The sequence below is a fragment of the Xiphophorus couchianus genome, chromosome 24, assembly GCF_001444195.1.
Source record: "Xiphophorus couchianus chromosome 24, X_couchianus-1.0, whole genome shotgun sequence".
In the NCBI taxonomy this organism is placed as follows: Eukaryota; Metazoa; Chordata; class Actinopteri; order Cyprinodontiformes; family Poeciliidae; genus Xiphophorus; species Xiphophorus couchianus.
The window spans coordinates 5,826,121-5,849,922 of record NC_040251.1 but is presented as its reverse complement, the minus strand read 5'-3'; the positions used below and the strand labels follow the sequence as shown (position 1 = coordinate 5,849,922).

Here is a 23,802-nt window from a genome sequence, read left to right as displayed (position 1 = left end):
GCTCTGATTCAGGTGTGCTGACTGTGGACTGACTGGAGCGCGCCTGCTATTGATCGATTAGTAAACTTCTGTCCTGCCTTTAAATGGCTCAGCTGAAATATTGGACAAGAAAAGAAGAAAATAAACAATGATAAAGAAGTAACAAGAAACAACTCAAAAGCAGTTTATATAGAGTTTTGGAAGACCCAGCTTTTATTTTGGTAGTTCACTTCCTGTTATCAGCCAGGCTTAGCTGAATATTTAGCTAATATTAGCCATATCAGCTAAGCTAAATATTAGCAAACAAACAACAATTTCTTATTAAATTGTGACAATTATGAATTAAAAATGGAAATACAACTGAAAAAAAAAAAATTCTGACAGGTTTAATAATTTTTATCAGGTGCAGAAAGTGGGTCTGAACCTGGTTCTGACTCCCAGTTTGGAAGCACCGGGTCCAGCAGTCAGTACCAGAATGTTCTGGGAGTATCTGGACCTCCCAGTGACTGAAATATGATCCTGCTGATCGCTGCACCTGTTCAATACAGGCCACGCCCATCTACAGGTGCGAGCAGAAATCTGACTCCACACAGCCAATAAAAATGCTCTAAAAATCTTTATTGTTCCAGAGAATATTAAACATCAGCACAAGCGGACCAATCAGAGCCCTCTGTCAACAGAAAGAAAACCAAAAACTTGTTTTATTAAAGCTTAAGAATTTTTTTTTTACATCAGGCCCCGCCCACAATCGAGACCCCGCCCACTTTAGGGCGTCTCAATCATCTCAGGCTCCGCCCACTAAACACCAGAACTCAAAGAAAAGGCAAAGTTCTGACCCAGGGGACGTCACCTGAACACACCTGTTGTCTTTAAGCTCCACCCACATCGGGCCAGGAGTTTGACAGTTCTGATCTGAACGGATCCGGATGAGCTAACAGTCCAACATTCAAGAAAATTCTGGTTCTGGTGTTTTCATGGTTTAAAATCAGGAACAGAAACGGACCGGGAGGGAGGGAGCCGGTTCTGGCTCTTCACATTGTGTTGGGTTGGTTCTGAAGGAGAACAGAGTTTGGACCAGAACCTCACAGTGTGATGGAGGAGCTCCAAAACCTTCAGAACCATCAGCCCGTCTGATTGGACGCTGATGTACCTGGACCCAAGTAGAAATGAGTCGGAGGAGTTTCAGAACCTCCGGAGCAGCTGCCGATCGGGTTTGGACCTTCGACAAAATCCGCCGTTGGTCTCAGCTGATTGATGAAACCAGAACCAAGGTCCGGTATCTGTGAGCTCAGGTTCTGGTGGAGCAGGTTGAGTTTTTGGCAACCATCTTTGTGTCAGGTGGGATTCTGGGATACGGCGCCGGTTCTTACATTCCCTGAGAAGCTCCACTTCTCTTCAGCGCCGGCTTGGAGTCTTTACTGGTTTCTACGGAAACAGAAAACAGACATTACCAGCAATGTCACAATGGGGCAGAACTCCTCTGGTCTGGTTCTGGTTCTGACCTTGCAGCCATCGGACCTGCGTGGCCGGCCCGTAGCCCTTCTGGTTGCGGGCGGCGATGCGGAAGATGACGGCCGGCTTGGTGGTGTAGTCGATGTGCGCGTTGGCCAGGGTGGAGGCCTGAACAAGGCAGCACGGGTCGGAACCACAGTACACCCTCATGAAGGCTAGCTGGGCTGGGCCAGAACCGGGCGGCTTGGCCTGGCTGGACTGGATGGCCAGGTACACCGAGTACTCTGTGATGCTCCCCGCGGTGACGGCGGGCGGCTCCCAGGTGAGCTGGGCCCCGCCCAGGTTCTGGAGGGACAGAAATCGTCAGGACGGGACACTGCATGTTGACGGGACTGCACGTTTCCATGGTAACGGCAGGAACTCACCTTGCTTATCTTGATGGCGCACGGCGCTCCAGGAAACCCGGGGAGGCACGTCTTGAACGCCGCCACCTCGGAGAAGGCGCCGCGGCCGCAGATGTTGATCCCTGCCACCCGGAACTTGTAGGCGGTTCCCGGCTGAAGCTCCACCCTCCTCATCTGGCTGTAGTCCGGCGCCGCCCCGGAGTCATCCTGCAGGTACACAACACCGTCAGCACGACGACGACGACTCCATCAGCCCCCCCGGCCGGTCCGCACCTCCACCGCGTTGTCATCGTCGTCGTAGGGAACGTAGTAATGAGTCACAACGGCGTTGGTGACCTTCATGATGCCGACGTCAAACCACGGGTTCTCCTTTGGCGCCGACTTCATTCGAGAGGTCGGTTCCTGCAACACAACAACGCTTCAATGTTTGTCGCATGCCGTTAGCATGTTGCTTGGACAAATGAGCGGGACGAAAGGTTGGCGTGTTCCTGGTAGGTCAGTCAGGCTTTGGCAACTGACGGGTCGCTGGCATGTTGCCCGGTTCAGAGCAGGCGGTTAGCGTGTCACTGTGCTGTTAGCATGTTGTATGTACAGTATATTCCTGGCATGTTAGACGCTCACTGTCAGCGTGTTCAGGGTGAGTTGATGGCATCTTGTCTGTATTCTTGGCATGTTGATGGAGTGGATTATGGTTAGTTATAGTCACTGATTCTGCCATAGTAGCATGCTGTTAGCGTGTTGTTAGCATGATCTTAGCATCTTTTTAATATTGTTTTTATTCTTTTCTCATCTGGATCTTTGGTTCTGCTGTCTACCGGTACTGATGAGTTCTTGTCTTACAGGAGGCGGCTCTCTGATGCCGTTGGTGGTTTCCGTCGTCATAGCGACAGCCGTGGTCTTGGTCTCCGTCACCAAAGGGGCGGGGCTGAATGTGCTGGCCAGCCGGGCGACGGCGCTGATGACAGCGGCGGCGGCGGCCGGCTGGGAGGCGTGGCTCTCTGCGGTCGGGTCGTTCAGGCTGTCGGCCGGGGCGAGCCCCTCTGCAACAGAACCAGAACCGGGCTGAGTGAGTCCAGGTTCCCCAGCCAACACAGAGAGAACTGTACCTGACTCTACCTGTGGGCACGCTGCTGGGTTCTGGTTCTGGTTCCTGCTGCTGTTGGACCAGCGCCGCCAGCTCCTGTGGTGTCAGAACGATACGGATGGCCTGGTCGCCTGATTCACCTGCGGACACACGGACATGTTTAGATGCGGCGGCGGACGCGGAGACGTCTCTGTCTTCTCGCTGTTTTACCGACGGTCCTGGCTGCTCCCTCGGTCGCCAAGGCAACAGCCATCTGGTCTGGGACCTGTCCCGTCGTCAGCGTGAAGGTCATCGTCCTGGAGATCTCCTCACCTCCGTCCCCCTCTGATGACATCAGCTGCTGAGGAAGACCTCCGTCTGAGGACGCCATCTGGGTCGGGGGCGGAGCCAAAGTTAGCGTGTGCACATGCCGTGTTACCTGCTGCTGTAGCAGCATTCACCTCAACCTGCAGCTCCGACACTCCTGATGACATCATGCCCTCTGATTGGCCGTCTGTCATTGCTGGCTCCTCCTCTTCTCCTGTTGCCATGGCGAGGGTTTCAGAGGACTCCGCCCTCTCAGCACCAACCAATGAGGAGAGATCCTGCAGAGAGAACCAGATATCAGAACCGGGCCAGAACCTGCCGGGTCGTCCAGTCGGTATCCAGTGAGCTTGCCAGGCTCCGCCCCCCACAGGAACCTGGGCAGGTGTGTCTCCATGTGATCCTCTGAGTCGGTCCTAACTAAACAAGAACGGGTGACGGACGTACCGGGACAGACGGACCCGGTGTGGGCGTGGCATGCGTTACTGTGGTAACCGCTGCACTCTGACTGACGGCAGCATCAGACGAGGGGGCAGAATCTGTGGCGTCTCCATGGAGACCGTCTCCACTCTGCTGAGCTGCACAGCAACAGGACAGGAAGTGATGTCACAACACACCCAAAAAAAAGTCCAAAAGTACCAGTACCAGGTGAGAGCAGCTACCTGTAGCGGTGGTGGCGGTGTTGGTGGTTCCGGTCTCATGAGTCTCACAGGGGGGGTTGGAGCACACCTGTCAACACAAACTTCATTTCTGGGGTTTCCATGGCAACGCATGGAGACACCTCTTGTTCTCTGCATCACAAAACCTTCAGACTTTAACGCGGCCACAGCGCTCTCCCAAAACGTAATGCGCAATCGGACCCGGTGTGGGCGTGGCATGCGTTGTCGTAGTAACCTCTGCGGTCAGAGGACCCAGGGCAGCTGCGGCTCACTGCCACCTGGGTGAATGGCTGAATGTAGTGTGAAGCTTCAGAGTCCTCTGGACAGTCCACATTCAAGCTAGCAAATCAACATGCTAATATTAGCATTTTAGCTCATTTTAGATATGATAGCAAAGTTTAACATAATGAATGCAGAAAGCCATTGGTAGTGCTAGCCCACACACTGATGCTTCAATTTAAAGTTTAGTAGTTTATACACTGCCATTAGCATGGAGAACATTACTGCAGATCAACATGCTACTGACTGTATTTTAGCTAACCTTAATCTTTTAGCCAAATTTACCACATAGACTGCTGTTAGTCAACATGATAGTAATAGCATTGTTATCAGCTCATTTTGATTTATAAGCTAGACATAACATACTCATGGAGCAAGTGGATGCTATTGAAAGCCCATTTTAGCTAACCTTAGCATTTTCATGACATGCTAAGCTGCTGAGTTTTCACACTAAACCTTGAGGCCTGCAGAACTTAAATCAGCATCAGATTCAGATCCGACCGACACGCACACTCTGACAGGCCTTACTAAATTTCTTCAGAAATTATCTAGTTATTGTTCAACTTCATCTATTGGTTTTGTGGCACCTCTGGCTTTCCATACCTCCATGCTGGAAGGTTCAGTCAGGAAGGAAACATGGACGCCCGGGACCACCGACCAGCTTCTACAGATCATGTCACCTGCAGCTGCTGGGTCGTACTAAACGGGTCATTATCACACCTGGACCAATCACAGATCGATCACCTGCAGTGACAGGTGCTGCCTCACCTGTTGGACTCCGCCGGCCCCAGCGGTGGTGAAGGTGTTGGTGGTTCCGGTCTCATGGGTCTCACAGGGGGGGTTGGAGCAGACCAGAGTCACCGCTGCAGGTTAGAGACCAGAAGCAGCTGATCAGCGCTGTTACAGGGCTACCTGAGCTCTACAGGTGTTCAGGTTGATGCGTGTGGTGCTGCAGCTACCTGTGGCTGCGTCTCCCTCGGCGTTAGTGGTAGTAGTGGTACCTGTGGTGCTGCCAGGTTCCTCTGAGGTCGGGGAGGCCATGAAGGAGACCGGCAGGTCCTGGACCAGCGGCTGTGGCTCGGCGCCGCTGGGTGTCGTGATCAGAGTCACCTGCAGACAGGAAGCAGGAGGATCGTCGGAGCGGGGCGGGGCGGGGCTAAACGAGCCCGAACCTGCAGCAGGTACCTGTCTAGGTCCGGAGGCGGTTGCTGTGGCAACCTGGCTGGCCAATGAGGCGGAGGGTGTGGTCAGCGAGGCTCCTCCCAACAAGGCGGCAGAGACGTTTCCTGTTCCCATCCCCAGGCTGGAGACGCCTGCAGACAGGAAACAGTCACATGACCCCCGCTGGCGCCTCGTTAGCAATGCCTCACCTGCACCCCTTACCTGTGGTTCCCTTGACAACCAGCTTGGTGCCAGCGGCGGCCGGAGACACCACCCTGATTCCGCTCATTGGTACGGTTCTGAGGATGGTACCGGCCACCCCGGGGGCTCCTTTCAGCACCACCTGAGCACAGAGAGGGGTGAACACCTGGCAGCACCTCACCTGTACGTCGCCGTGACCTCAGAGTGCCGTCTCACCTGTGTGACCTGCTGGCCCGCGGACATCCTGGGGACGGCGTTGATCAACTTCTCCGTTCCTGGAGTTCCCACCTTGGAGCTCAGGATGGTGATTGGACTGTTCCCACCTGCAGGGGGTGGAGCCTGCGTTAGTGGGCGGTCCCATTCAGCGCGGCGGTTCAGGTGAGCGCGGCGTACCTACCTGCTGCTCCCTGCAGAGCCGACAGCGGGATGGTCTTGATGATGGCGGGTTTGTTGGAGCCGGCCTGCGTCGTGCTGATGATGGCGGTCTGCTTCCCGTCCGCGGTGCTCACCAGCTTCAGGATGGTTCCCGCAGGAAGTATGCCCTTCGTCTGACAGGAAGCAGCGGAGTTAAACTCCATCTAATCACTGGACTCGACACTTTAGCGCCCAGAGGTCCAGAACCACAGATCTGGTTGTTACCTGAAGGATCTGAGTGACTGGGCTGCTCCCAGCCTGACCAGTAACCACTGCGCTCTGGACCGGTCGGGTTTGGACCACAGACACCATCTTCCCCAGGTTGCCAAGGTTACCAATCTGAAAGAGAAGCAGATGTTTCCTAGGGAGCCGTGCAGCTGATATTATGTTAAACGGCTTGCCATAGAATGACATCACTCACCAAAGCCCCGCCTCCTCCCAGGCTAATGGGGCTGTTGACGATGGTGATGGTCTTCGTGACTCCGCCCACCACAGTGGTGACCACCTGCGGTTGCTGGGAGACCATCAGTGAGCCGGACTTATGCACGGTGATGATTGGCCGGCTCTGCGCCGTGGGGGCGGGGACTACCGAAGCCCCGCCCACCTGAGCGGCGGCTGTCTTCAGCAGACGCGTGGCCGGGTTGTTGACCTGGAACAGGAATGATGATGTCATCACCCAGCACCTCCAGCAGCATCTTTAACTTCCTCCAATCGTGATGTCACCACGGCAACTCACAGTCTTCACGGCGCCGAGGACGGCCGCTGAGGACGGAGGGATCTTCTGCGTCACCGCCGCCGCCGCCGCCAGGGCCGCCATGCCGCTCATCTGGGGGCTGCTGCTGATTGGCTGAGGGCAGACAGGAGGGTTACCGTGGAAATGGCTCCGTTTCCGACGGCCAATGAGATGCGGACCGTCCTTACCGTCTGACCGGGCTGGGCAGGTGGCGACACGCGAACACCTGCAGAAAGCGTCGCCATGGCTGCACCGGGCGCCGTCGCCATCTTCAGGACCGCTGCAGAAACACAACAGGTGAGGAAGAGTCACACCCACACGCCCACCTGTCCAGGTAGACCTACCTGCAGCTGACGGGCTTCCGGGCGGCGGGACAGCATGGCTGGCGGGTGCTGCGGCAGCGGGTGTGGCGGGGATGTCGTACCTCTGCAGCTGCAGCAGGTAGGTGTCGGCGGTTTTGGACGGACCCCAGCTCACCTCCAGGGACGAGGTGTTGGCCCGGACCAGCTGGACCCGGGACGGCGCCACGGGACACTCTGAGGGACACGGACAGGTGAATTCAGGTGGTTTCTTTGAGTTTATGTCTGAAAACGCAGCAGATGGTCTACTGCTGGGGTGTCAAACTCAAATCCAGAGTGGGCCAAAATTTTAAATTGAACAAAGCCGCGGGCCAAGGTTGAACAAATGAATCTTTTAATATGGACCCAAACAAGTTTTGATTTAACAATAAATATTGAACAAGCAAGGCTTATATAACTTAAAAGTGCAGGTGTGCAAAATTGAGTTGCTAATAATAATAATAAAACATATAAATGGAATATTAAATAAAATTTAAATAAAAATTGAAAGCCTCCTTTCTGAGGTAAATGTCAAAATTAGCTTCGTACACAGACTAATAAATTTGAAAATAACATAACAACTATGAATAAATCATTAAATAAACTATGAATAAACCATTCAGGCCTTGGAGTAACAAGAAAAGGTGCATAGAAAACGTATTTATTGCTCATTTTGCGACACACTGATCTACTCTGATGCAGCCAAGCCAGATACCTGGCATCTTTTCTTGGATGCCAGTTCATCAATGTTGGGGCTCAGAGTTTGAGCTGAGGAAACCTTCATTATCGAACAAAGGTGTTCGTCAGTCAGACGTCTCCTGTGAGACGTTTTCATCATCTTCACTGAGGAGAAAAGTTGCTCACATACATATGTAAACAGATATTCTGTCTCCCACCTGTCCAGAAAAGTTCTATTTTCTGTCTTTCTTTTTGCCATTTTTTGGTAGGGTAACACAGTGACGGCTGTAGTTTGAGGTCACAGTGTGGTTTGGGGGAGAGGCCCGGGGATGCGGGGTGCGCCGGGGCTTTCACCCAAGGAGTGCGCAAGAAGACGGATCACCACCTTCCTAATACATCCATGTCCGCTACCATAAGTGCTACTGACACAGAGGAGGAGGCGTGTCTGCCTCTGTCCTGATTGACGCGCCAAAAAACAGCAGAGCATTATGGGATTTGTAGTATAAGCGGTGAGTGCGGCGTCACAGCGTTGCCACCGTAATACCGGCGGGCCGGCTCTAATATTAATTTGAAATTTCCTCGCGGGCCAAATATAATTACACTGCGGGCCAAATTTGGCCCGAGGGCCAGAGTTTGACACCTATGGTCTACTGGCTAGAATGACGTTACATGATGACATCATCATTCTCTATCCAATGGAAACCGCTCCCTCTGCACAGAGGGGGACGGTACCTGCAGGACGGCGTACTCACCTGTCTCCAGGTACCACAGGTCCTTGCAGCACACCTGGTTGTTCCAGGCCTTGCGGTATCCGTCGCGGCCGCTCCAGATGTAGAGGCGGGAGTTGATGGCGACGCTGCAGTGGCCGGCCCGCGCTCTGGGAAGGTTCTCCTCATCACCGTCCATCAGAACCGTCTGCCAGCACATCGTCTCTACACACACACACACACACACACAGGTGAGTGGTGGGCGGGGCTTGAGGAGAGTGCGGATTGGGTGTGTGTGTTTACCCAGGTTGAGGCAGGCCAGGTTGTTGGTGCACTTCCACTCCTTCTCATGGGTCCCCATCTTGACGTCGTCCTCGATGAGAGGGACCCATCCTCCGAACACGTACATCCTGATACACACACACACACGTTCGTCCTGCTATCTTTGTGGGGACTTTCATTGACTTAAACTCATTTCTGCAGCTGAACCAAAACTCAGTTCAACCCGTCCTGGACCCAACAGCAGCGATTCCCCTTATGGGTCTTGGGGTCCCACAAGGAGCGGATACATGGAACACACACACACACACCCAGAGGAGCACAGGCCCTGTTCTGACCCGGTTCTGACCAGCTTCAGGCCCGGTTCTGACCCGGATCAGGTGCAGTGTGTGTGCAGTGGTTCATGCCCCAGTGTGTGGTTCAGGCCCTGTTCTGACCCGGTCCTGACCCAGTGTGTGTGCAGTACTTGTGGTTGATGACGGTGGCAGAGTGCAGGCTGCGGGGGAGGGGTGGCGTCCCGCTGAGAGCTGGTTGGCTCCACACCAGAGAGTCTGTGACATCATCAGGACAAGAACCAATCAGGACATGAGCTTACAGACAAACAGGAAGCTGCACACATCCAGAACATCTGCACCCAGGTCCGAGTTTTGGACCAACCTGGACCTGGTCTCCGTGGCGCCTCACCTACGTCCAGGATCCACAGGTCGCCCAGCCGGCAGCCGTTCATCCCGCCATAGATGATGAGTCGGCTGACTCCGCCCCTGCTCGCCATCACTGCCGTGTGACTCTCCCTGGGCGGCGGCGCCGGGCCCGAAGTGGGCGGGATCTCCCAGCTGACCACCGTGGAACCGGGTCGCAGCTCCAGGCAGTACAGGTCGTTCAGGTACCTGAGGGGCGGGGCCACAGTCAGGAACAGAGGGCAGAAGGCCAGGTTAGGGGCGGGGTGGCGGTTCCTACCTGGGAATGTTGTTCTTAGGATCCTCGCTCTCATTGGCCAGGCCGCCGAACAGGAAGCAGCGGGAGCCAATCAGAGAGAAGCTGTGTCCGAGTCGCGGGCAGGGGGGCGGGCCTTTCTTCGGGGGTTTGGCCTTCAGACGTTTCCACTCCCAGCGGCTGGCCTACAGGAGCGTCACAGTCGGGTCAACTCCGCCTCCGGCAGGCGGCGCCGTTAGCCCCGCCTCCGGTGACATCACTCACCTGCAGCTCATACAGCTCGTTGCTGTACTTGCCGTACTCCACCATCCCTCCGAACACCAGCAGCCGCGTCCCGTCGCACACGAAGCCGTAGGCGGCGCAGCCAGGAGGGATGTCGCCGCGCACCGCTGGGATGAACCACTGGTTGGTGGCTGGGGGGCGGGGCTTCTGGTTAGTCACAGGATCTACATCACACAGTAATATGCTGCCAAGTGACCTGGCAACACACCAGGTGTGGGGCTGCCTGGGCCTGACCCGGTTCTGGTTCACAAGCTATACTGGTTCTGTGCGCTAGTTCTGTGTTGGTTCTATGCTGTGGTTCTACTGAGTGAGAACTCATTGCATTTATATTTCCTTTGTTGTTCATTCATTGATCTCCATCCCCCCTCCTGCTGCTCAGGCCGGGACGGGGACGGGTCAGCTCGGTCAGCGGGGGGGTTGGAAGGGCGGTTCATTTGTTTCAATCTGTATTTTCTGAACCCGGTTCTGTTCATCTGGTCTGCTGGACCAACCGAAAATAAAAACAGCCATAATAACCGCTGTTTGTTTGGGCTTTTTTGGTTATTTTCACCTCCTCGGTGTGGGCGGGGTGATGTGACGTCACCAGTGTTTTCAGTAAAAAGGCGCCATTTTTCACCGTGTCTCTGAGCGGTTGGCAGGAGCTGCAGGCTAACTGCTACATGCTAACTGCTGAAGCTCCAGGGAGAGCGGAGCCCCGCAGCCGGAGTGACCGGGAACCAGGGAGCTCCGGTCCACAAGCACCGACTGCTTCACACGGCGGAACCGTCGCGGGTTAAACCCCAGGACCCGCCCATTCTCCCCTCTTTAAAACCCGCGGTGCGTTCGTTTCCTCGGCTAAGAGCCCAAACCCGACTTATTACCCAGTCTAGAGCCCAGTACCCGACCCATTCCCCGGTTTAGAGCCCTGAACCCGACCTACTCCACAGTTTACTCCCCGAACCCGTTACTAAGCCCGGCTCCCGTTCGGACCCACCTGTGTTATAGACGTGGAGCTCGTCCACGATTCCCTCGTTTCCCCCTCCGAACACAACCATCAGCTCCTTGATGGACACGGCCCGGTGTCCGTGCCGGGGTCGCGGAACCGGGCCGGTCCAGCCTAGGACCCGCTTCCAACGGGGCTGTAACACAGCGGGGGTCTCATTGAGGGTCTCCATGGGCTTACCTTCGGTCTGATACAGATTCAGCCGAACTTTTATGGTTTTACCATTTGCTTCTTTTGGACCGACTGGTTCTGATCTAACCGGCTCCTCAACAAGGTCCTCAGAGCGGTCAGAACCACTCACGGTTCCCCGGTTCTGCAGGCCGCGTTGTCCTGGAGCTCTGCTAACAACAGCTAGCAGCTAACGCCATTCTTCTTTTCCTTTGAGGTTTACAGTTTATGGCGTCTTAGTGCCACCTGCTGGCCGGGAGGTGCGAAAAAAAATGGCTTCCAATTGTAATTATAAAATGAAGATAAAAAATGATCCGGATAGCAGTGTCTCTTGAAAAGTGCTGTTCCTCCAACCACTGATGACTAAATTAAGCTTTTTGAAACTTGAACTGAAAAATAAGTTTTCTATTATCCCTTTAGCGACCTCTGGTGGCCCAAAGTATTAAGACAAGCTTGAATCCACAACCGCTTCATTGAGACTCTTTGGAGATGAGAAAGCTTTAATTCAATGACCATGTTAAAACCTGCTTGTCCATAGAACATGAATTTGTTGGAATGGAAAACAAAGTTACATTTAATAAGTATTGTTGAATAAATCGCTCCTTCTCAGAACATGTCATGGTCTGGCCTTACTTTGTTTAGCAGCTATAATATTTCATATATACACACATATATATATATATATATATATATATATATATTAGACATATTGACATATGTGATATATTATAGTGCAGATATTGATATATTTGTTTGTGTTATTATTGATGATTAAACTCTGATTCAGTCAACGTTATTTTAAGTGATTTTTTTTAGATACATTTATTTATGATTTTTCAGAATTACCTTGGAGTCATCTTTGACCAGGATTTTATTTACATGTCATAATAAACAGGTTTCTGTGTTTTCCTTGCTTCATCAGGGTAATGACGGGTTGGGAAGTATTTATCAGTCGTTGAACTTCAAACTGAAACTGGGATCAGTTACCATGGAGACCGAGAACTGGACCAGCAAAGTGATGCACAATAACACCGAACCAGAACCGGTGAACTGTTCAGAGGAACAGTTCTTCTTCAGGAACACAAACTGGTTCAGGTTGTGACTCAGTGAACTGGTATGAACTGGTGGCCTGGTTCTGGTTCTGTGTGAGCAGCTGATCCAGTTTGTGTTTCTGCGATTCTCTCCGGCTCTTCAGGTTTGTCCCGGTTTCAGACACAAATCAAACACGCCTTCCTCAATGTGTCTGTTTTTACTTATCATTATAAAATCATAAAGTTCCACAAACATTATTAAATATGGCTGATGAGATCAATCTGAGCGGATCCAAGCATTCTGCGGGAGAACCCCGGTTCTGTCTGAGTGGATCAGGACAGATTCCTAATGTCTGACTAAACAAGTGTTTCGGGTCCAGAAGGCAACAGAACCTCGGCGTTCCTGGACCGCCTCTGGTGCAGACGACAGTTTGGGATTAATGAGACGGAACGTCGAAGCGTTCCCGGCTTCAGGAAACCGTCAGGAGCAACCGGAGGGAAGATACTCCAGCTCATCGCTCTCCTCCGGTCCTCGGAGATCTGCAGCGCTCCTCCCTCCGTCTGAGGAAACACAAATACGAGACGGATCAGAGACAGACCGGACCTGATCCCTCCTGACCCGAATCTCCCGGACTTTTAAACAGACTCCAGACTCTGAACAAGAACCAGAAAACAAGTAACGTTGGGAAGCCAGCGGGTCAGAACCGTCCCTCCCTCAGCCAAATGTCTGAGAGGTTCAGCTGATGAGCAACATGGATGCTGATCCAAAGAGATTAAAGTGGTTCTGGTTCTGTTCCTGAACCGCTGGCCTCTCACAGTGATGTCTGGTATTAGGACAGATCGGTTCTGATGTATATCTGCTGTTAGACGAGTTTTTAGAGGAGGGTCAGGAGTTCCTGGACAGCAGTTTGGGTCCCTAAGCCCCATGGCGTTACGTACAGAGGTCGTCCAAGGACAGCAGTTCTGGGGTTCTGATCCGACCCGCTTCGTACCGACTCTTCTGCTCCAACAGTCGCTGTTTGCTGGGATTCACAAGAACTGAACAAATACAGTCTTATGAACAGTTCATCGGACACACCTGAACCAAAGTGAGTCTTTGCCGCCTACCTGAGAGTCCGGCTGTGGTGGACTGCAATGACCGCGCCGGGGAAAACCCAGCCGCCGCCGGTCCGGCGCCGCTGCTGGGAGAGGATGGGAAGTTGTACAGGTCCTCGGTGGGAACAGAGGGCTGGGTCAGCTGGGACTCTGCAGACCCAGCTGGGTTCTGGCTCTGGGTCCTGCAGCTGGTTCCGTTGGACCGGAACTGAAAGTCGTACTGAGAGAACCCCCGGCTCTCGTCAGTTTCGCATGGGCCAGCGAGCGAGGGGCAAGGGGAAGACGAGGGGGAGACAGAACCGAGACAGGAGGACTGCAGCGGGTGAGGCGGGGCGAGGGCCCCAAACGACGAGGAAGAAGAGGAGGAGGAAGAGTCGTACTGGGAGGAAGGGCAGGTCTGTTCTGATGGTCCCAGTCTGGACAGCTGCTGAGAGATGGCTTTAACACAGGAGTCCAGGGAGCGGGGGGGTTTGGGGAAGGAATGGTAGGGCTGCTGGGGGAGCCGGGGCGCCGAGGAAGAGGAGTTCTTCCTCACAACGCAGCAGAGGTCCTTCAGGTGGCAGAAGACCTGAGGAGGAAAGAACGACGTGAAAATCTGAACCTGAGCCAGTCCAGACTTGGACCTGGGGGCTGCAGACTCAGAGATCTGCCTACATCTGGAGTGATTAGTTTGTTCCACTTTAGGATGAGAACCTAAACTAGAACTCGTCCTCCATGTTGTTTTTTCAGGTTTCTGACCTCAGTCATTGCAGGTCTCTTCTTCCTCTGCCTGTTCAGACACTTTCTGGCCAACGCTGCCACCTGCAGGTACCCTTCAGGCTCAGCGGCGCCCCCTGGCAGCAGAACAGCTGGGTGAACACAGAGCTAGAACTGTCAGAAGCAACACCAGAACCTGAGCTCTGACACCAACCTGCAGTCAGCCGTTGATCCAGGTGTCTCCTCCAGGCATCTGGGGCTGAACCTTTTTTACCGTCATCAACTTCCTCCACAAGGTCCCTCTGCAACCCGAACCAGAACCAGATGATATCAAAACCAAGACCCAGACACATCAGCCTTTACAGAAAAATTTAACGTTACAGGAGACACCCATGGAGGGGAGGCTGGGTTGGTGTAGGGCGATGGTACGGGCCTTCACTCCGGCCTCCTGCTGGTTCGGCAGGCACTGGATGTGAGGGGCCTACCAGGGGCCTCTGGCAGTGTAACGGGGAACTGGTTGCTTACACCAAGTGGAACGGAGGGTTCTGGGAAACCCCACGCTGAGGCAACCTCACTGGGTGGGGTGGTCTTAGTTCTGATGAGGTTCTGGTTAGGTCCGTCCTGCCGGTGCCGCCCGGAGCCTGTCCAGGCGCTTGGCCCCAGTGGGGGGCCTCGTCCACCAGGCGCTCTGCATACCTGGATGCTGATCCTTTTGTAGAGCAAATCTGACCTGGTGAATATCAGCAACCAGTTTCTCTCTACGCCTCAAATGGCGAAACGTGTAAAAAACCCGTCAGAGCAGCAACCAGAAAACCTGCAGGGAAAAGTTCTGATGGGACGAGACAAGCCGACCCGAACCCGAACCCAACAGGACTTTAGACTCGGCTGGGACGATTGGGACCATTTCACAGGTCAACAGGTCAACAGGTGAATGCTCTCACCAGGAATCGGTCTCCTGTCCTCTCGTCCTGCTCCAGAGCTCGGCGGCCCGTCAGAACCTCAAGCAGCACCTGAACACACAGGACACTTTCAGGCCAGGTTGAGACATCTGTGGTAAGACAGAACGCGACAGACTGCATTTCCCATCAGCCCCTGGGAGTCTCACCACTCCGTAGCTGTAGACGTCCACCGCCGTGCACAGCTCTCCTCTCCTCACGTACTCGTCGGGCAGATAGGCCAGCGTTCCTCTCACCGTCGTGGTTTTGCCGACGGAAGACGTCTGTGTCGAGCAGCCGGCCGAGTTCTGCGGTACGTACCGGGCCAGACCGAAGTCCGAAAGCTTTGGTACCAGATGCTGGTCCAACAGGATGTTAGAACTGCAGACACAGAGAGGGAAGTCAGAGCTTCGTTCTGGTTTCAGAGCTCATCCCAGCACTGAAGCAGCTCTGGTGATGTTCCCCTGGCCTCAAGATAATATACTGGTTCTGGTTCTGGTTCTGAACCAGTCCATTCCAGTCCCTCCTGCAGGTGGCAGCGTTTCTCCCCTGCTGCCTCAGCGTCACTTCATGTCCAGTTATCATCAGCATCGTGGTGAGGAGCAGGAATCGCATCCATAGCCGTCTGTATGTTTAGCAACAGTGAGACTGTCTGTGTTAGTCTCTTTTACCAGAAGGACCACTCAAAGCAACCAGAAACCTTTGACTAGGCCATCAGTTGTATAAAACCAGCAGATACAGAGCGGCAGGACGGTTCTGTTGTCAGATCCAAACATGTGAATGAGCTGCTCTACATGTTGATGGTGACAAACCGATCAGCAGGAACAGATTTCCTGACCTCTTGACGTCTCCATGGATCAGCGGCTCCTGACGCGACGGCGGGCGGTGCAGGAACTGAAGAGCTGCTGACGCTCCTTCAATGATGCTGACCCGGTCGGGCCACGAGAGACCCAGCGCCTGGAAGATACAAGCATACGACTGGACCAGATGGAAACACACCTGGAGTAGAACAAACATTGCTACCACAGGAACACACAGAGCATCCTGACAGCTCACTACTACTCTCACAGTCACCCAATCAAAACATGCCGTTTTTGTCCACATCACCATAAAAGCACAGTCGCCCTGCATGCACAGCGAGGGCAACATGGAGGCAGCGTGAAGGCGAGTTACGTTCTGCAGCTGGTCCTCCAGGGAGCGGTTCTGCATGTAGCTGTAGATCAGACACATCAGTCCTCCCTCTCCTTCACTGAAGCCCAGCAGGTCTACGATGTTGGGATGTCTGAACCTGACAGCAACAGGAGTGTTCATGTCTGAGATGTACGCTCCGTTTCACTCTGAAGGTGGACAGAGGAACTCACTTGGACAGGTTCTCCACTTCAGTCTGGAAGCTTTTCCTGAGGAGAGTCCAGTCCATCTGGCCGTCCTGTCAGTAGCAGCAGCAGCTTCAGGTTAGTCAATGCAGAAACTAAGCTCCTCTAAAAATCTAATTTATATACATAGTTTATTCATTTCATTCATATTCACAATTCAAATACCATGACATATATTGAGACAACTGATTGAAAAGGTGGTTAGCAAAAGTAGAAACTTACTTGATCCTGCCGCCTTTCTTAAATATGATTAACTTTACACATTATTATTGAAAAATAAGTAAAGTAAGCAGAGATGACTGTTCTCGGACAGAAAAAAACACTACTGGCATAAATATATATACAGATAGATTTCTTTTATTCCTCCTATAAATGATGGAGATACATAAATATTATTCATAATGTATAAAGATCTTGTTTATGTCATTTAATTAGCTCTACATCATTAAGAAAATAAAAAAGTATGGTGTTTTATTAGAGAATTTATCTTTTATGGTGCCAATAATGCCGGAATTAACAGTAAATAATAAAAACTCATTTAGTAATGTAATTATATTAGTTGTGTTACCACCCCACACCACTAGAGGCAGCAGTAGACCCAAAGAGATGTGACTGTTTGCTGCAGCCAGGTCCTTCTGGACAGGTCTCACCTTCAGCTAGCTGTTTTAGTTTTTTAGTTTTTTCTTTTTTTCATTGAATATACAAGAATAACAATGAAAAGCTCAAACAACAAGTCAATAACAAACACTACAAAAAACTAAATATCACAACTCCTGCTGTTTACAAATCACAATTATTTCAGAGGCTCGAATAAGGCACTAAAATTAGTGAAAAATAAATAATAATAATAAAATAAAATAAGTTAAATTAACCTACGCCGGAACGCCTGTGTGCCGGTTTTCCGTTGTATTTTCTCACCAACGGAGAGACATGTTGTCAGAACTGGATGTATTTCTTCAGCAGAACTTCAACAGAACTCAGGGGATGATTATGGCCGGAAGAGTGCTGGCACGATTTGGACCTGAGAATACCGGAAACTTTTAGTCGTCCGCTGCTGCAGTCAGAGCCGGGGGGTCAGCATATTGTTGGGGGGGGGGGTGGACGGACAGACAGCGTATTGCAAGAAGGAGGTCTGACTGTACACTAACTCCCCCCTGCCTCCCCAGATAAGCTGTTTTATTTCTATAATTATTAGTGATGTCACTATCAGTAATAATGTGTCTACCTGAGGATTCCTCGGCTCATTATCTTTCATTAGAGCCTCGTTGATGACTGTATGTTGAAGCACTGAGGAGTTACAGTCATCTGAACATCCTCTAAAATAAACATGTCCAAAATGACATTTCTTTTTGTGATATCTTGATCAGTCTTGAGATCCACATGCAGAATATTTTATTCTACAGATTTATTGTACACTGCTCAAAAAAATAAAGGGAACACTCAAATAACACATCCTAGATCTGAATGAAAGAAATATTCTCATTGAATACTTTGTTCTGTACAAAGTTCCATTTGCACAACAGCAGGTGAAATTGATTGTCAATCAGTGTTGCTTCCTAAGTGGACAGTTTGATTTCACAGACGTTTGATGTACTTGGAGTTATATTGTGTTGTTTAAGTGTTCCCTTTATTTTTTTGAGCAGTGTATTTTCCAGTCCATACATTCAACACTCAATGTACATTTACAAGAAATAAAAATGTTAAGTTTGGGTGAAGCAAAATTTTTCCTTTTTTTTGTGTGTTACAAACATAATAGCTACAAACAACTTACAGTTAAAGTATTTTTGACTGAAAAATAGAAAATTCAGCTTGTCATCCTCATGAAGAGACCAAGCTTTTTCATGTACTTCATATTGTTCTAGAAAGGCAGCTGATTTAATTTGGGTTTACCTTTTCAGGTGTTTTTGGTGATTTAGGGGTTGAGAGTTAAGGGGTTAAACATGTTAGGGGGCTACAAACTGAAAATCTTCTATTAACTCATACAATTTTATTGCATTTAAATTCTGCATCTTTCTTAGACATCTTTTAAAAAAGGAAAGTTCATTTTTGAGAGCAGAGACTGAGAGGATGCATTTTGCATAGCGACATTTATGGATATATTTGGTTACAATAATTAGAATATTGACTAAAAATTGCTAATTTTTTTTCTTTGATAGATAAATCGAACTGATTGTTTTGTAAAGAAATAAAATCTACATTTATTGTTCTAGTAGACAGAAAGTTATGAAGTTGATCCCATAAGTTTAATACTTCTTTACATTCGTAAAACAAATGTTTAGTTGTTTCCAACTGAGCTGTTCAAAAAACACAATTCAAAATTAAATTAAATTAAATCTCTTTCTTAAGAACTCATTTGAAAGATATATGTTTATTATTTTAAAATGTAATTTAGGAGGAATTGGGAATTTTAAAAAATTTGTCCTAATTTTCACTATCATAGATTTGTTAAAATTTTGTAAGAGAGCTGTGTTTATGTTATTTATTGAATACTAATTCAAAACCTTTTATTATCTCTAATGTCCACGTGCTCAGTTTGAATCTCAAGGAGTCTTGGAATAGAGAAATTAGGTAAATAGTTTCTAACTGACAGATTGAGGAGATCAGGGAAACCATGAAAAACTATCGGAGTTTTCATACCGATGAACCGGCAGACCTGGCTGCTAACGCCGAAACCTTAGAAAATGTCGGAGCAACGTTGGTGACGTATTGATGAACCGAGCAGATATTTGATACTTAAACTGCTACATTCTCACCTAAAAATGCTGTAAAAAATCATGTTGTGTCACTTAAAGAGTAATACAGAAAATAATTTGCCGCTCTTCACCGCCATTGCCACTTTGCCTGAACGCTTGGTTTGGATCCGGAATGATTTATGGATATGGTGGGCCGTGAAGGACACACCGGACCCATCCTTCTGACAGGCCTTTTCGCTGCGCTATGACCTAACCCGCCTATAAATCCGGCCTTCGGAGGACGTCACCCTGAATTCAGACAAGGCTGGAAGCACATGACTCTGTGCTGCGCTGTGATTGGCTGACCTGTCGGAGTCTCTTGACGGCGCAGTCCATGTTGCTGAGTGTCGCTCGGTAAACAACGCCGAAGCCGCCCTCGCCAACCTGAAGGTTGGGGGAGAAGCCTCGCGTCCCAGCATGCACCTCTTCATATGTCCAGCAGATGATGGTGGTGATGGCGCCGCATGGCGATGGAGATGGAGGCATGACATCATCAGTAGCGGCGGGGAGCCTGGGGGGGGGCCGGTGGTTCTCAGAGAACAGGTTGATAGGGGGCGGGGCCGGGCCAGGCAGCGGCTTCCTGTCTGGACACTCAGCTGAAGGGTAGAGCAGTGACATCATCAGCTCATCCGACCAATCAGAGCGCTGCAGTGATGTCAGACCTGCGGGTCTTACCTGTGGACTGAGCTGCCGACGGTTCGTACGGAGGAGGAGGAAGAGCGGGAGGAAGGGGAGGAGGACGACTCAGGTTCTGCATCCCTGCAGAGAATCAGAGATGAACGTCTATCTGCTCTACAGGTCAGGGGTCAAAGGTCAGGGGTCAACTCACAGCTCAGGATGATGTCCCGCGGTCTGAAAAGCTGCAGAGACTCCAGAAGGTCGACCAACTCCCCGACTCGGCCGTTCCTGTTGCCCCAGTTGTTCATGACCCAGTCGGTCCGCTGCTCCCTCCGGTAGGCCAGGCGCACCGCCGTCTGGTCTCTGAGGATCTCCGAGGCTGTGGAGACAGAACCGACCGATCGGATCAGAACCAGGACCAGAATCTGAGCCAAGCAGCAGAGAAACGTTGGTCATCATGTCCTCCAGCCGTTGGAAAAGTTAAACACAATGGAACCAGACCAGTTTAGTTCAATCCTGATCCGAATGGGATGCCAGTGATTCCAGCATCGGTGTGAAGGCAGAAGAGACGGCGGCGTTTTGCTTCGTTCAGCAAAGGGTCAGGTCAGGTCAGGAACGGTCGTTCCAGATGTGAACAAATGTTTGTTATAACGTCAACATCAGGTGAACGCCAGGCGGACAGTTCTGCTGTTCCAGTGACTAAATGGTTTTCCTCCTGTGGGGAATCTTTCTCTGTAATGACCTTCTTCGTTTTTCTCTTTCCTGCAGAGTTCCCCAAGGCTCCATGCTTGGTCCCTTCCTTCTTTTGCTCTACTTGCTGCTACTTCCATCCTAATTCTGTCCATCCACCAGGTGGACAGCAGGAATCTGAAGGAGATTCGTTGAAATTCCATGTAAAGAACATCTAAGTCCCTCGAATACCAGAACCGACTGCGGCGAAACAGGAGGCCGGACGGCCGTGTCTCCTCAGGTTCACGTTGAGATGAGTTCAAGAGCAGATTGTTGGTAGGACACTTTCAGTTCCCCGTGGTTCCTCTTCAGGTTCTCATGTCACGGCATCAGCAGATGGTTCCTCTTTACAACTTTAGCTCACTGCCAGTTTCAAGTCTCAAAAGTAACCAGCATACACTAAGAACAACCAGAACCAACATGGTGGTGTATGAAGAGCCTTTTCCTGTCTGACTCCTTCCTCAGTTCAAAATTTTCCTCAAAATTCTAAACTTCCTTTACTTCCCTTAGCATGTAGGGAGAGTCTTAAGTGGCTGAGGGAAAACAAATACCAGGATGGTTAAAAAAAATCATACTTAATCATAATAAAAAACATATTTATATCAAATTTGTTGATAAATATGACAATAAAATGTAACAAACAAATCTCCTCTGCGGTGAAATAACCTCCAGAATTATTTTACTGTTGTAGACAGAAAGAAACAGCAAAGCATCGTTTACCATGCAGCCGTCTGCTGTTGGAGCAACAATAACTTGCTGTGAACAAATGGAGAACAAGAAACATGACAAATAGAAAACAATCAAAGACGCCAGCCTGAAGAAATTATTTACTATAAACAGAGGAGTTAAAATAATATTTGGTGTTCTGATGAAAAACAAAGCCTGTCCTGATGATCTGGGTCAGATTCCTCAATAATCTCTGCCATGTTTTATGATTTTATTAGTTTGAATCAAACAAATAAAATGAAAATATCACAAAAATCCATCTGATTCTAACAGCAGGATGAGTCCAGCTTCGGATTAAACTTCCTGTTTCATCCACTGATTTAATCCAAGGGCTGAACCATAACCTTACCCCACACATTATCATCATTACTAACATTAATATCATCATTACTAACATTACTAACGTCATTACTAACATTAATATCGTCATTACTAACATTAATAACATCATTACTAACATTACTAACGTCATTACTAACATTAATATCGTCATTACTAACATTAATAACATCATTACTAACATTAATATCGTCATTACTAACATTAATATCGTCATTACTAACATTAATATCATCATTACTAACATTAATATCATCATTACTAACATTACTAACATTAATATCGTCATTACTAACATTACTAACATTAATAACATCATTACTAACATTAATATCATCATTACTAACATTAATAACATCATTACTAACATTAATATCGTCATTACTAACATTACTAACATTAATATCGTCATTACTAACATTACTAACATTAATAACATCATTACTAACATTAATATCATCATTACTAACATTAATAACATCATTACTAACATTAATAACATCATTACTAACATTAATATCATCATTACTAACATTAATAACATCATCGTCATTACTAACATTAATAACATCATTACTAACATTAATATCGTCATTACTAACATTAATAACATCATTAAGACCAAGTTCTTTAGGTTCCCCCTCCTCAGCCTTGACATGACTATCCTCAGTTTTAGTTCCAGAACAGGTTCTGACCTAGCTTGAGGACAGCTGAGCATCAGAACCGTCAACAGAACCAGAACTCCGGGGTCACTCTGAGAAGGTTCTGCGGTTCTGTTGATAAAACCTGAAGCTGGTTCTGAGACTGTTCTCAAACGGATCTTTGGTTCTGTTAGAACCAAAACAAGGAGGAGTGAAATAAACCCGGTGGAGGCCGAAGCCGACTCGGATCTTATTGGTTCTGCTGTAGAGATCCAGAACCCAGGCAGCTCTGTTGGACCATCCCAGTTACACAGTAAGAAACCTTCAGAACCATAAGTTGGATCTCTCTAGGTACCAACCCGTCACTGTTAGTGATGTTTCTACAGAACCTTCTGCTGGGTCAACCTAGTTCTGGGCTTAACGGAATGTGTGTTTATCCTCCTGACTGGCTCTGACCCGGTTTGGTCCTGCTGCTGTTGGGGATCAGAGCTGGATCAGAAAGTTCTGAAACTATGAATCTGATTCAGTTCCATGTTCCTGCTGCTGGAGTTCTGACCAGAACCAGGAGGATAGAGACATAAACCCAGTTCTCCAGTCCCTCCACTGGCTGGTTCTGGTTCTGCTCTGCATCAGAACCAGAACCAAACGAGGAGAAGCAGCATTCAGCTTCTATGCACCACAGATCTGGATCAAACTCCCAGAAAACTGTAAACCAGCTGAAACACTGAGATCCTTTAAATCTGGACTAAAAGCTGCTGTTAGTTTTATTAGAAACATAATCAATAATCAGTTTAACTTTTTGTCATGTTTGATTGTTGATTCTATGATGCATGACTTTGTGTTTCAGTGTTTTTATGAAATGTGCTATACAGATCAAATTTAATTGATTGATTGATTGATTCCACTCATCAGGACCGGGTTCTACAGTACTGACCCGAACCCGGCACCAGAACCACATGTTAAGGAAGAACTCTGTCCACTCCAATCATTTAAAGAGGGATGTACTTAGTTTTTACTGGCGCTGCTACCGAACCGACCAGAACCGCCAGACAGAACCACGCCCTGCTAACGGAACCTCACCTGAACGCCAGGACCCAAATGATCACGTGACTCAACCTGTAGCGTCAGTACGACCCTTCAGCACGTGACTCTGGTGTAAAACCCGATCACTCCTATGGTTTCGGTGCCGCCTCCAGCTGTTCGGATGGTTCTGGGTGTGTTACTCACCGAACCGGGTCCAGTCCAGGTCCAGCAGTCCATCCATGACCCGGCAGAACTCGCAGTGGACCGAGGAGGGCAGCTGGAACAGGAAGTAAGTCCGCGGGTCTCCCTCTGACATGTTTCTGACCGAACCGAGCCGGACCGGGTCACATCAGAACCAGCCCAATAACTCTCCGGACTGACCAACTTCAGAACTTCTGATCTGCGGCAACTTCCGTTCACAGCGCTCAGAAGCTCCAGGCACCAAGAGCCGCTTCCGGTGTGACCTGTCACAATAAAAGCCTGCTCTGCACCTGCGCAGGTAGAAGTAACATCTACTGGTTCGAACAGGTAGAACCCAGTACCGTAAAACCCACCTGTACAGGTCCAAGCAGCATGTTCCAGTCCCGCCCAGACGTACAGCTGCAAAATGAAACTATCTGACCTATTGCAAAGTTCTGTGAACAATCTGGACCGATGGTTCTGATCCGGAAGTTGTGAATAATATTAAAGGGACAGTATCATGTAAAATTGACATGTTTGAGCTTTCCATCACGTTTTATTTTTATTCCCTCTTCAAATCACATGTGGAGTATTCCTTTGATGTTTTCAAGTTTGAGAAATCCTTTAATCTCCATGGCAACCATTCAG

At 49.6% G+C, this 23,802-nt stretch overlaps 2 protein-coding genes across 6 annotated transcripts; both read right to left on the bottom strand.

The window, feature by feature from the left end:
- Positions 1 to 576: 576 nt before the first annotated feature.
- On the bottom strand, positions 577 to 11,360 carry hcfc1b (host cell factor C1b). Of its 2 annotated transcripts, XM_028009962.1 has the most exons (28): positions 11,091 to 11,360; positions 10,860 to 11,004; positions 9,869 to 10,017; positions 9,629 to 9,789; positions 9,356 to 9,558; positions 9,138 to 9,222; positions 8,696 to 8,802; positions 8,438 to 8,617; positions 7,014 to 7,205; positions 6,858 to 6,949; positions 6,673 to 6,783; positions 6,358 to 6,585; positions 6,162 to 6,275; positions 5,920 to 6,070; positions 5,739 to 5,845; positions 5,544 to 5,664; positions 5,120 to 5,473; positions 4,929 to 5,023; positions 3,885 to 3,951; positions 3,670 to 3,800; positions 3,360 to 3,503; positions 3,130 to 3,289; positions 2,952 to 3,059; positions 2,676 to 2,875; positions 2,109 to 2,237; positions 1,857 to 2,042; positions 1,482 to 1,776; positions 577 to 1,404 (listed from the first exon to the last, which is right to left on the bottom strand). In XM_028009962.1, exons 1-28 carry the CDS (start codon positions 11,091 to 11,093, stop codon positions 1,346 to 1,348), a joined length of 4,077 nt encoding a protein of 1,358 aa, XP_027865763.1. In that variant the 5' UTR covers positions 11,094 to 11,360; the 3' UTR covers positions 577 to 1,345. The 2 variants fall into 2 exon arrangements, with proteins under 2 accessions (XP_027865763.1, XP_027865762.1); XM_028009961.1 differs by having other exon boundaries at positions 10,860 to 11,360.
- A 529-nt stretch (positions 11,361 to 11,889) lies between these two features.
- Positions 11,890 to 23,626, bottom strand: irak1 (interleukin-1 receptor-associated kinase 1). 4 transcript variants are annotated; one of them, XM_028009976.1, is made up of 14 exons: positions 23,179 to 23,599; positions 19,728 to 19,895; positions 19,574 to 19,657; positions 19,205 to 19,494; positions 16,155 to 16,219; positions 15,967 to 16,081; positions 15,632 to 15,750; positions 14,964 to 15,174; positions 14,800 to 14,868; positions 14,073 to 14,160; positions 13,901 to 13,995; positions 13,175 to 13,730; positions 13,007 to 13,105; positions 12,267 to 12,628 (listed from the first exon to the last, which is right to left on the bottom strand). In XM_028009976.1, the coding sequence occupies exons 1-14, from the start codon at positions 23,288 to 23,290 to the stop codon at positions 12,549 to 12,551; spliced, it is 2,151 nt and encodes a 716-aa protein (XP_027865777.1). In that variant the 5' UTR covers positions 23,291 to 23,599; the 3' UTR covers positions 12,267 to 12,548. The 4 variants fall into 4 exon arrangements, with proteins under 4 accessions (XP_027865775.1, XP_027865776.1, XP_027865778.1 ...); XM_028009974.1 differs by having other exon boundaries at positions 11,890 to 12,628; positions 15,632 to 16,081; positions 23,179 to 23,612; XM_028009975.1 differs by lacking the exon at positions 13,007 to 13,105 and having other exon boundaries at positions 11,890 to 12,628; positions 15,632 to 16,081; positions 23,179 to 23,626.
- Between the last annotated feature and the right edge of the window lie 176 nt (positions 23,627 to 23,802).